Source organism: Teleopsis dalmanni, chromosome 1 (assembly GCF_002237135.1).
Source record: "Teleopsis dalmanni isolate 2A chromosome 1, ASM223713v2, whole genome shotgun sequence".
Classification (NCBI taxonomy): Eukaryota; Metazoa; Arthropoda; class Insecta; order Diptera; family Diopsidae; genus Teleopsis; species Teleopsis dalmanni.
The window spans coordinates 76,079,106-76,093,564 of record NC_051846.1 but is presented as its reverse complement, the minus strand read 5'-3'; the positions used below and the strand labels follow the sequence as shown (position 1 = coordinate 76,093,564).

At 23.5% G+C, this 14,459-nt stretch overlaps 1 protein-coding gene across 1 annotated transcript; it reads left to right on the top strand.

Moving 5' to 3' along the window:
- The first annotated feature begins 276 nt into the window (after positions 1 to 276).
- LOC119669303 (four and a half LIM domains protein 2-like) lies at positions 277 to 11,923 on the top strand. The gene is made up of 3 exons (XM_038079146.1): positions 277 to 675; positions 4,027 to 4,216; positions 11,741 to 11,923. Exons 1-3 carry the CDS (start codon positions 545 to 547, stop codon positions 11,921 to 11,923), a joined length of 504 nt encoding a protein of 167 aa, XP_037935074.1. The 5' UTR covers positions 277 to 544.
- Positions 11,924 to 14,459: the final 2,536 nt, after the last annotated feature.

Below are 14,459 nucleotides of genomic sequence, written 5' to 3'. Positions count from 1 at the left end.
AATTTAAATTAAATATTTTTTAAGCTCTTTACATTCTCTTTATTTTTCCATAGAGGCAGGCGGCATGTATGTTTCTTTAAAAATGAATTTAAAGAAACATTTAAACAAAAATCTGTTTTTATAAAATGAGCAAAATCTCTAGAAAAATGCACTTTGCTGAGTAAAAACAGCAAAAAATCTCAAGTTTTTTGGATTTTTTTACTTTTACAAATATTTTTTTTCGCTGTAGATATTTTTTATTAGACACATTTTAGAACCAAAATAACTGAAATGGTCGCAGTTGAGATTTTGACTCGGTGAAGTTTAAATCGTTATTTATATTTATTTTTAATTTATATATATACATATATATATTATATTCGAAAAAAATATTTGCCCGAATTTCGGCGCAAACATTGAGAAAGTTCAGTCGGTCAATCGAAAACGTGAATATTATTACCTACCTACTCGCCTCTTTTTTAGTTTTTGCTTAGTATCTTTCAATTATTAAGGATATATTTATTTAAAATTTATTAATAGTAAAATAAAATAAAAATTTTCAAAAATGGCTGATGTCGAAATTATGCAATCGGTTACGGAAGTTAAGAAAACCAAAAAAGTGAAAAAAACATCGAAACGTCGCGAATCTGAAGTTCAAATAACCGAAGTTGAACAAACCAATGAAGAAGAAAGGGGGTACGTGTCGTTTTAAATACGTTTTTGAACAAAAATCGGTCACAGGTTTTTAACTCAAATTATATATAAGAAATCTTTTTCTTAATTTGTTTTAAAAGCGTATAATATCTTTTTTGGTAAATTTTGAAAAACAAAAGTTTTTGAAGCGAGCAAAAATCTTGGTAAATAGTGTATTTACCATTTCAAGCAATGTAAAAATAATTGCGATAAACTGAAAAAAATTTAATATCAATAATTTATAAAAATATTTAATTTATTTAAATTAATTAGTGTATAAATAATAAATTTTATAATTTAGGTCTACATATATATATATATACTTTTAATAATAAAAATTTTATTTTTCACAAAAAATGTCTTGAAACATAAAATAAAATCTATTTGAATCTATCTATATAATTAATATTAATTTTTTTTTTTGAATTAATAAACAAAAACTTAGTAATTGAACCGCTCTAAATAGTTTTTTATACTTTTTACAATGTAAAAAAATGTATTAACATAAAATATAATATAGTTATTAACTAAAGCACTTGGATAATTATTCTAATAATTTATAATAATTAATAATTTTAATTAATATAATTTTAATAATTGAAGTGCCTCCAAAATGTTTTTTGTGCACTTATACAATATAAAAAAATGAATTCTAATAAAACTATCGAAACAATTATACAAATAATTTGATTCAAGTAATTTTGAAGCAAAATTAATAGTCAAAAATAATTTAAAAAATAATTTTTACTCTAATATAATAATATAATATAATATAATATAATATAATATAATATAATATAATATAATATAATATAATATAATATAATATATAATTAATATATAATATAATATAATATAATATATATAATATAATAAATCATAATTATGAATATAATATCAATATTAATATAATAATAATGATAATAAATATAATTATAATATATATAATAAATATATTAATATAATATATATAATGATAATATAATATAATAATATTAATATAATATAATAAATATAATGTAACAAATTAGAACCCATAGATAAAGACTTATGCATTTCCATGTGTATATGCATAATTGAAATAACACTAAAAATATTTAATTTTAAATTACTGATATTATTATATAGAATATATATATATATATATATTATATATAAAGTATATAATATAAAAATATAAAATTTAAATATGTAATATATAATATATATGTCATTATATATATATATATATATATATAAAATTATATAAAAAATTATATAAATACCTAAAAAAAAGAGTAGGTGATTTTCAAATATTAACATCTTTGTATAAAATAATAATAATAAATAAAAATTTTTTTTTTGAAGCGTAGAAGAAGACTTTGGTTGCTTTCATATAAAATTCTATAAAAAATAAAATTATATATGAAAATATAATTAATATCATTATAATAATAAATTTAAATTATGAATATATATATATTAAAAAATACATAATTTAATTTTTATGCCCTTGGTAAATCAACTATTTTGAATAGATTATAAGGGATTAATAGTAAAGATACAATAAATAAATATGAAAAACATTTATTAAATATATATCTCCAATTGTGATTAAGTTAAATGTGTATTTCAATTAGTGCTTGGAAATTTTTGTTTTAATTAAAATAAAAAAATGTTATATATAATAAGAATACTATCATATATATGTATGCAATAAAATAATTATATGCAATAATATATATATTTTGAGACCAATGTGCTGATTCAAATAAAAAATTTTAGAACTATTTTTAATTACTGTAAATTATTAAATAAATAAAAACACTGTTAAAGATTAATAAAATATTAAAAAATAAATTGCAATTCCATAAAGCAACATTTTTCTTGTTGCTTTTATAACTAATGCACTAAAAATATAGTAATAATATCAGGAACTCAGATATTCATACTTGAGTATTAAAAAAGTTAATATTATAATTTACAAATTATCAACGATAACAGAAAAAAATATATATAAAAAAGGACTTATGAAAAGTATGCATTTTCTAAATTTATCATATATATTTTTTATTTTTGAACTACAAAACATTATAATTAATTTTGTTTAATGAATTAAAAACCTTTTATGATTTTTTATTATCGAATATATTTAAATTAACGTTTATTTTATATTATTTTTTGTAAACACATTGCACTTATTCAATATAAAATCAATTAAATAAAAATGTGTATAGGAAAGCACTTTACTGCACTAAAACATGAACAAATTTATTTATATTTATAACAAAATGGAACAATTACTTAATTCAAAATATATATATAAACATATATACATAAATTTATATAATCTGCAAAACAACAAAATATTCGCATCATAAAAAAATTTTCAAAATTACTCAAAAAAAATTATACAAGTGACAAAAACGACACGATACTCCCTTGATTAATTTAAAGGTACAAAAAATATTCAAATATTAAATATTATTATTAAACTATATACATAAATTTAAAATTGTGAAATAAGTGAAACACAACAATAACAAAAAAACAAAACAAATGTTATATTTCAAATAAATTTGAAACTAAACTGATTTCAAGAAAAGATTAAAAATACAAACAAATACTAAAAAAATTATTGGTTGTTCTTCTGTTTAACACAATTACAAAAAAATTAATTATATTAAAAAATAGCACAAAAAAATTTAATGAAAGGTTGAAATAATGTTTAATACACTAAAATATTTAATCCTTACTGAGTTTACTATAAACAAAAATTTATTGCACTTACATTGAATTTATAAATTTAACACACCAAAATACACACAATTTATAATCAATTACACAATTTAATGAAAATGTGATACTACCATAAAGAATACACAAAAATTTGTAATATATAAATTAGTGCTACTACACAAAAGTTACACAATATTTTTTTTAATTCTAATTAATAGTAAAATTTATTAAAATTATACATTAATTAGACAATATTTAATTAAAATGTGAAACCAAAAAAAAATTTACATAAAAAGATTGTTATATATAAACAGTGTTTTATAAAGAATACACTATATATTTACTAAAATTAATTAAATACAAAAAAAAGGAAAATATACACACACATAAAATACAACAACTACAACTACAATATATATTCTCTACACTCTTTTCCGAAAATACTAAGCTGTTCTATTGCCTAATCTCTAACTTTCTACTTACCTCTTACATAATACAACAACAACAACTTCTATATATATACACTATTGCCTATCCAATATCTTCAAGAATTTTTTAACTCTTCAACGTAGAAACTTCTAAAGGATAAAATTTTTACTCTCTTTTTTTTTCTTTCGAAATGTAGTTAATTTTCAGTGGTGAATACACAAAGGCAATGGATAAGGATTGGCATTCGGGCCATTTCTGTTGTTGGCAATGTGATGAAAGTTTGACCGGACAGCGTTACGTTATTCGAGATGATCATCCATATTGCATTAAATGCTACGAGAATGTATTTGCGAATACATGTGAGGAATGTAACAAGATCATTGGAATTGATTCCAAGGTGAGTGTTAAAATTTTATGTAATATATTTCTATAATAATTATTTTTGAAATAAAGAAATTATATTTATTTATACAGATATAAATATAATATATAAAAAGTTATATATGTATGTATAATACATAAAAAATTATATTTATATATATAACATATAAAAAATTATTTATATGTAAAATATAAAAATTATTTTATATTTTAATATATACAAAATTATATTTTATATATAAATATATATAAAAAATTATATTCACATATATATATATATATAAATATAATATACAACAAATTGTATTTATGTATACATTATTTCACAAAAAAAAATTTATATTAAAAATTACTTTTATCTAAGAAAAAAATTATGGAATAGAAAAAATGGATGGTTGGTTGGTTGCAGTGGCAGACCATTAGATAACTTTCATGCATCTTAATTAGCGATTTTTCGCCGTTTTACTATAATATTCCTAAACCCCTAATATAAAGAAGTAGAGACTAAATCTATCTCGTCAAATTAAGATAATTTAATAGGTCTATAGCCTTCACTGATAAACAGTCTAATAAACTATCAAAAAAGTATCTTCCTAAAAACTTTTTTTTTCTGAACGCCAAAGTCAGGCATTCACAGAGAAAATTATTTTTCCTGTGGGTTTTCTCTGCGTAGGTTTCTATACGTCAATGTCCAGAAAGAACTGCAGTAATCCTTGTAGTGTTTACACGGTCTCTTTTGATCAGTTTCGAGGATCTAATTTTATTTTAGGTGGACCATGTTAACCTGGAAGTTGCACATGTCTTAAGTGCTTTCCATTTGTTATTGGAAAAACGAAGAAAGTAGAAGTTGGTATTTCTCTTAATGGTCTTTAGGGTAATATAAACCGGTACCGCCAGCACCAGAGCGGGTTGGGGGATAATAATGAATGAATAGGATAATAGTGAATAAAATTTTAAAGCCAATTTTTATTTTTTTAATTTTTAATCAAGTGCATTCTTCAACTGCTTTATAGCTGCGTTTTTTGATCAAAAAACTTCCTCAAAATTATTTCTTTTTTCTTCAAAACAAGGTATACAATAGCTTATAATTTCTCACTAAAAGATAAATAGATAACTTTTAATAGATAATACTTAATATTAAAGTTGACAATATGTTATCTACTTATTTTAATATATAATATTTATTAATTTATAATATCTAAATTTATTTGATATATATACACTTTTTATATGAAATATTAAATATTTATTGTGAATAATTTAATTACATTAAAAAAACTTTCAGTTTTTAAGAAAAATATATAAGCATTTATAAAAGTATAAATTGATTTATTAAATAATTAATTAATGGGCAATAATGCAATCATGTATAAAAGACAATATCATTTAAATAGTCGTGACGACTATGTATATTTACAGACAATAACTCTTTATAATGATAAACATTAACAGTTGATGGTTTATCATATATATCTTTACCAGAATAAATTCAAACAATGAATTTTTTGGGTAATTTGACGTCTGTCAGTTATTACCATTTTCTTTTAAATAATAATAGATACCTAAAAACAATATACATAAATAAATATGAATATCTTTTAAAATTATGACGTCCTTATGTTCGTCACCTTCCCCTCCTCAATTCATTTCATAATATTGTTAAATTATTTCATTAGTTTCTTTGGATACATTTTATTTGCATTGAAGCATTAAATCCAGAACTGTTAATATTAAAACACCCAACAATCACTTATTTGTAAATTTAAATAGTCATATTTTTTGAGCAAATCAAGATATATATAAAATTCTATACCTATTTTAAATTATACCTATATACTTGTACTTTTTAGCTTCTTTCTATACAATTACCGATCGATTTAATATTATTATAATGTTTTATTTTATAATGACCTACCACTAGCAAATATCTATCTTTAAATATCTATCTTTTTAATCTAACTTTTAATTTAAAAAATATATTCGTGTTGTATTCACTTAAATTAGTAAATTTAAATTTCCATTCCTATAAATTGTTAAAAATAAATATGTTAGACTTGAAAATTATTTTCTCCTTCAGAGTTGCTTGTTCACAATATCTATAAGTATCAGTAAAAATTTTTTTACTACACACTTTCACACACATATTGTGAAATGTACTAAAATATCAAAGACCATACAATATTTTGCACACTGCAGAGCCGAATATTACACTCCCTTCACCCGCTCATCAGCAGCAAAAAGCTCAACATAAAGAATAGAGTTAGCATATTTAAGCAAATTATTAAACCAGGACTACTATATGGCAGTATAGCGTTTTGCCAAGCGCCAAGCTCAACTTTAAAAATTCTTCAAAGAGGGCAAAATATTGCCTTAAGAAAACTGGTCAACGCCCCATGGTATGTAAGAGGAGCTGATATCCACAGAGATCTGAGAGTGGATTCAGTTGAAAAATACATTAAAGATCGTGCTCTGAAACTGTTCAATACAATTGACAGTCACAATAATCCAACTCTCAGTATCCTAAAAATACAGCGTAATTTGATAAACACAGGCAGATACAAAGACATCAGATCCATCATATTATAAAGCCCCGTAAAGCCCCGTATTTAGTGTGACTTAAAACTGTCCACAGATAAAATAGAGTAAAGGTGCTGATTCACCAACTCAGACATCTGAATATCAATAATAAAACATAAAACACAAAACTCTGGTTAAGTAAAGTTGTTTGATTATTTAGAGTTGGAATACTTGAGATCCTTACTCTTTCCTATGTGTGCATAGCTGTTTATGTGTTACTTTAGAGTTTGATATTATATTGTAATGTGTCTTCCTTCGTAAAAAGTTACTATTTGATATTTTAATTTCATAGATGTGGAGTTTTGATTTTCATCTATATATCAAAAAGCTTCAACGCCTTGTCTATTTAATTTTTAACTATACTTATATTAATTCGTAGATCTCTGTAAATATCCTTATTTCTGTTCTTCAATGAGAGCTCAGACAGTCTTCGTAATGTTTAAGTTAAGGAAGTTTTAATTTCATTGGTGATAGATTTAACAGCCTTATTGTTTGGTAACGCCACACATCTGTACCAAACAGAGAGTTATAGTTTGATTGTATTCTCTTCTTCATGTTAAGCAATATTAGTGTAGAAAATGTGAAGGATATCGAGTGTCTTTCGTAGAATTTTTTTGGTTTCCAATATGTTTCGTCTAAACCATTTGATTATGTTAGTCCCATATACTTCAGGTTCTCATCCCATTCTATTTTAAATTTCTATCAAATTTTTTTGTGATGAAAATCACCTTCGTTTCTTTGTCGATTAAGTTTTATTTTCAATTTCCGAGGGTGGTCATTTAACTCAGTTCCTCCTGCATATATGAGCATTGTTGATTCCATTTTTGTATTGCAGCTCTATAGATACTATATAAACTTAAAGATAAAGGAACAACTTTTTATACAATATTAGAAGGGAAGTAATAGTTGCGAATAGAACTTTTTTTCGATTAAGAAATTATAAATGCACTAAATTATTTGGTTAAAATTTAGACAAATTCACTTCAGTTGTATAATAATATGATAAAAAAATTTTAAGGTTATTAATTAATAACACAAACTATCTGCGAAATTATTTTTTTAACAAATAATAATTAAATAAATGAAAACACATTCCTAAAATATTAAAGGCATTTTAAAATTATTATGCATTATTAATATATTTAATAAGGTGCAGTTTTTTTTGGCATTCTATCAAAATCAAAAATCATCATACAAAATATGTTCTTTTCATATATATATTAAATAATTTTTTTGAAATAAATATGTGAATAAAAATAATCTGCTACTAGGATTTTAGATGGTATCAAGTTTAATGTCTTGACCCTAATTGTTGCTTTCCATATGCCTTTATTCACACATTTTTATGCATATTACATATTTATATACATTCTCGTATATATTTTTAAAAATCGTAAACAAAATATGTTATTTAATGTATGCAATATCTTAAATTTTTCTTCTTTTTTTTATCGGTTAAAATTAAAATGTTCAGTTGTCGACTCTCATATTTTAAAAATTATTTTCTGCTAAAAGTTTTAAATTTTAATGCATTTAAAAATAGCATTTTTATATGCATTTTGCACACTGCAGAGCTTTCCGAATTCACAGCTCCAAGAGCTTTGTCTGTTTAATTTCATTCCTCTTCTGTATACATATTTGTACATACAATGCCTCGATGCATTGGTAGTGCCATACAGTGCACCAAGACTTCTCTGTAATTCGAGTAAGATTTTAATATTTATTGCACTGCATTTTTTCTATAATATCTATATCTTTATGCAGTGTCTATATATATATCTGTAGAACTAAACATCGAAAATAAATTCTTTAAATATTTTTATAATCAATTTTTATCTATAAATCATTATATCCATATTTATAATTGTTAATCTTCAAATGCTATTTCCCTTAATTAAGAATCCATTTTTTCGAATTATACTATATAAATGTCATCAAAGACTGATTTTTCAGACTAGACGAAAACATAGGACTTGAAAATTATATTCCAGTTGCTCAATTTTATATTATAAAATAAAAAATAATTTTCAAATTTGCAAATACTGAAAAAGAATTATATTTTTTTTTCTTCGCAACTTAACAATAATTACATATTAAATCTTTAAGAAATCAATTCAAATACATTCGATATTTAAATTAAATACGTTTGTTTTTAATTTTGTACTCTATAAAAATAACTATGAAACGGAGAGAAAGAACGAAATTAGAATGAAATTATAAAGAAATTATGTGAACTAATGATGAACCTTTATATACATTTACAGAGTTCTGGTGATTTAAAATAACTTTCAGAAGCAATTGCTTAAAATAAAACAGTGAAAAGTTCTACATTTTAATCCAAAAAAATATTTAAAATACTACTATACATATTCCCCATATGATATATCCGCTATTAAAAATCAACAATTAGTTTTTCTGATCCCTGAATATTAATAATATGCATAAATGTTAAATTTACAAAATAAGAAGATAATGGTATTAAAAAGTCAACAGTTATCTGTGCTATTTATTGCTTAGTCAAAAAATATATAGCAATTATTCAAGAGGACTTCTAGACTAACTCTAATTATAATTATTCTATTTTAGAAAAACAACTCACTGTTCTCTCATATTTTCATTGAAAGCTGAAATAATTCAGTACGTCACAATTTTTCCATATTGGAATGCCAACAGTTTTATTAAACACTATTTAAATAAAAATCCAATCGAACTATACTCGTTCATTTCAGACTGTGATATTACTTTCAAAAAAGAAAAAACAAACAATGGAGCTAAAATAATCAGAGCACTTAACCCACAGCGACTACTATCTGTTGCCAGACCTTCAAAAATTACTCCAAGGAAAAACATAAAGAATAGAGTTAGCATATTTAACCAGATTATTAAACCTGGACTACTTTATGACAGTATTGCGTTTTGCCAAGCGCCAAACTCAACTTTAAAAATTCTTCAAAGAGGGCAAAATATTGCCTTAAGGAAACTTGTTAACGCCCCATGGTACGTAAGTGGAGCGGATATCCACAGAGATCTGAAAGTCGATTCAGTCGAAAAATACATTAAAGATCGTGCTCTGAAACTGTTCAATATAATTGACAGTCACAATAATCCAACTCTCAACATCCTAAAAATACAGCGTAATTTGATAAACACAGGCAGAAACAAAGACATCAGATCCATCATATTATAAAGCCCCGTATTCATTATTCTTAGTGTGACTTAAAACTGTCCACAGATAAAATAGAGTAAAGGTGCTGATTCACCAACTCAGACATCTGAATATCAATATATATATTTGTTAAATGAAAAAGTCATCGCCGAAACAAACACCTATTTTAAGGCGAAAGATAAATATTTTTACAAGGAAGGTATTGAAATATTAGAGAAGCGCTAAAATTACTCTATGAGGCTTGAAATAGAAGTCAAGTTTTGTCAAAAAAAAATTTGTTCTTATAACTTAGGTTTAATACTTTTTATCAAATATTTTATGTTAGTTTAAAGTTATCATAATATTGCGTTAATTAGCCTTTCTCATATTAAATAAGCCTTCATAATTCTAGTAAATAATTATGATATTATATTTACCCGACTAGTTGTAAATAGGTATAACAGTGTATCTTTCGTTTAGATCCCAGTGTAGAGTCTATTCCTTCGGCAAGTGTACAACACAAGAATTGTAAAAATTTAAAGTACAGCTATGAAATGTACTAGATAATTAAATACTAATCAATATATATAAATCTATGAAATATTGTACTAGAAATGTACTAGATAATTAAATCAATAATTCAATCAATATAAATCTATTATATATAAATCTATTATATATTATACTGTTATATTCCGTTACGAAACAAAAAGGCCTAAATATATCAGGTCATTCATAATCTCCCCTAAGATTAGAAAAGTAATTAACTTGCTTGCGACCAAAATCCAGTTAAAAGTTAGATATTGGTGATACATACGCAATTACCTATATTAATCCTTTTTTTTATGATTTCTACAAGAAAGAATCTGCTATAAATATCATATATCATATAGATCCTAAATATTATTAAAGTTACTACAGATTCTAAATATTACCAGAAGTGAGGAATGTAAAGAATACACAAAAACCGATTGTTAAAGAAACTCAGAATATCTGAGTAAATCAGAATAAATTTTGATTTAACATTTTTTAGAAACTCCATTTTTGAAAGTTTAAACATCATCCGTGATGCACTTAAAATTCGCTAATAACCCATATATCTCAAGTACTGTACCATTAGCAACTACCTCTAAAGACTATAATCTGAGTTCCTATGAATCTGTCAAGTTTTTTGTATTGTGAAGTCCAGATTGTATGCAATATTAAAGAGACTAAGCTTATGATTATTAAAAGCTCATTTAAAAATCAATTCTCCATCATATTTTTCCCTAACAATAGAAGGCAGCTATTCTCTATACTTTTTTACTGTTCTTTGTTATTAATAATAAATATATCAACCAATCTAATTTCGGGCTCTACAAATAAATTTTTATGTTACACTAATTTTTTTTACTTAATATGATCAGGTATAATATGATAGTGACATTATTTAATCATCTCTCGAACAACTAGTAAACTGTTCTGATCAATCTTTATTATAATAAGTAACAATACTCAATAGTATATTATTATAAATACATATAATTATTTAATAGAGAGGTTTCGAAAAGTAGCTAAATACAACAACAAACATTTTTTTATTATTTTAATTAATTGAATTTTTGTCTGACTGCTATGCAGTCATACATTATATTGTATATGTAATTACAATATGATGTATATTTTCACAAAAATAAACAAATATTTTTATAATATATTATTGTTATTATAATATCTATAAATTATAAAACTAATGTATTTTATTATATATTATTTAAAATTATAATTTACATTTATATATAAATGTAGTAATAATCTAAAAAAATTTCAATTTTACAGGATCTTTCCTATAAAGATAAGCATTGGCATGAGGCATGTTTCCTTTGTTTTAAGTGCCATCTATCCCTGGTGGATAAGCAATTCGGCGCAAAAGCCGATAAAATTTATTGCGGCACCTGTTATGATGCCCAATTTGCCTCACGTTGCGACGGCTGTGGTGAAGTCTTTCGTGCTGGTGAGTAAAAAAAAACAATATTTATCTCAAAGATACAAAAACATGATTATTTTTTTCAATACTAAAATTATCATAGCATACTTTTAAGCGAAGCTATTAATCTTATAAAATAATTTTAAATAACTAAAAATATACTCGTGTATATTAAATAATTTTTTAATTTATTGTTACAATGAATATGTATTGATTATGATAATATATATTAAATATTTTTTATGATTTATTTTTAAATAAAACAAAAAAGTGTACAGTTCAAACATTAAGTACATAAGTTAAATGGGCTATAGATGGGCTATAGGTTTTTGATTTTATACACAATTTATTTAAAATAAATAAATTAAATGTTACGGTTGTTTCCACTTATAGCAATACATAATGATTATCATCATTACTTAACTAAACGTCGGAAATCCTACGTGATTGTAATTAATTTATTCGACATTTGCACTCCATTAGTAAACCGATACCTAACGAATGAGAAACATTGGGATTCTCTAAATCACATCATTATCAAGTATTTCCTTCAATCTACAAATCTTGATTATGACTAATCTTACCTAATCTTTGTATATTAAACACAAATTGGTCTCACTTTTTAAACACGGCGTAAAATATCTTATAGAACATAACATGTGGACTTGTAGACACTGTGGACTCTTGAATAGTTATCGGTGTATCCAAAATTTATGGTTTCTAGATTCTGTATAGTTTATGTATAGTTTATATATGTGAATTAATTTATCTGCAGAAATCTTCTTTATATTTATCTAGTCTCTAATACTAATATTCAATTATGAATGAGATTTTGTATTTTATTTGCTTATATATTAAATAAACTGTTCTTACGTTTTTGATAAAATTTTTGTAGATTATTAGAAGAAAGGAAAAATTATAGGTTGCTTCGAAGTTAAATAAGTAGTGGGACAGAAAAATATGCAAAAACTATTTATAATAAAAACATTTTAAAAATTTTTTCTTAAACAAATAGTTATAATCACTCAAAAAATAAAAACTGCACGACTAATAAATGTGAATTTTGACTTCATATTTTTTTAAACATGAAAAAAAATTTATTATTGACATTTTTCTACTAATAAAAATAGTACTGAAAAGCAAAGATTGGTAGGCGTATAAAAAAAAGTAAACTGATGACGTATATATATAAGGAGAAAAGAAATTTATATTCCACGTTATAAATATTTCAAGATTGCAAGAATTAATCTAACATCAATCAGAGTTATTGAGATGCTGTAACAGTGTTATTAACAAATTGTTTTTGAAATACTAATATAGATTGAAAATATTTATACACTAAATAAGTGTGAATTAGAGGTGATATTTAAGTATCTATGTTATGTTTTATATTTTTTTCGAAGTAGAATCGAAGAATTGCTATTCGAATAAATTGCTTTGACATCCATTTCTATAGAGTATACATTTTCTAAAAAAAATGAAAATATGGTTTGCATTAACCATATTTTTTAATCATTTTTATATCAAAAGTATAAAAAAATTATAATACTTATCAAAATTTTTATATAAAACATAATTTTTATAAACTAATATGCATCAGCTTAATAACAATTTTTATGTAAAAATTATTCCATAATGTAAAGATTATAACTTACACCAATTAACTTTAACTCTCTACTGAAAATATTCGGTTCACCAAAAAAAAAAAAAAACCGTATAACCAAGTCTATGCCAATTTGATACGCCTTTATGACAATAATTATTCTCTTAACTTTATTTTTTATTCTTCTTTATTCTTCTATTAAAAGGGTTCGAAGGGAAATAAAAAGGCAACAACAAAAATTTTAGTTAATTTATTGAAATTCAGTCAGTCAAACACAACGTTGTTTCGAGTATTGCCAAGTACTCGTCATCAGTGGTCTTAGGATATATTCGAATTTTTTAATTAGTTTATAGTTCGTTGATAATTTGTATAGATTGCAAGTGTCAGGCTTTGAATTCCTTATAATTGATTCAAAGTTTCCAATATTATGGAACAGTTCTCCGATTGGAAATTGCCAAATATAGCATTTATCTACTATTACTTTTTTGCTGTTAATGAATTACTATTTTTTGAAATTTTATATATAGATACATGTTATTTTTACTCAGTTATCTAATGTCAAGTTTAATATTAGTCTCAATAAAAACGATTTCTGTCTTCTAAATTGTTGATAATTTATTTTGAAATAATTTTATATTTTACATAATTAAATTTTTGTTTTACCTTTAATCATTATTTCTCATATAGATCATATTTTCCATTTGGCTATGAAACCCTAGATTTCTCTTCACTCATTTATGCTTCAAAGTTTCGTTATAGATTACTTTCAATAGCGCGTGCGCAACATTTAATTTACTTTATTGCTAGTTTTAATAAACTTGCAAAGGAGTCGTTAGTCTCAACATAGCCTTTTAAAATTAATAAAAAAAAAACCAAAGAAAGTTTTTTTTTTCTTTGTTGGTTGTAAAATGTAAGTGAAGCATACAATTAGTTTTCATATCAGTTGATGCTACTATGACTTGCACTAG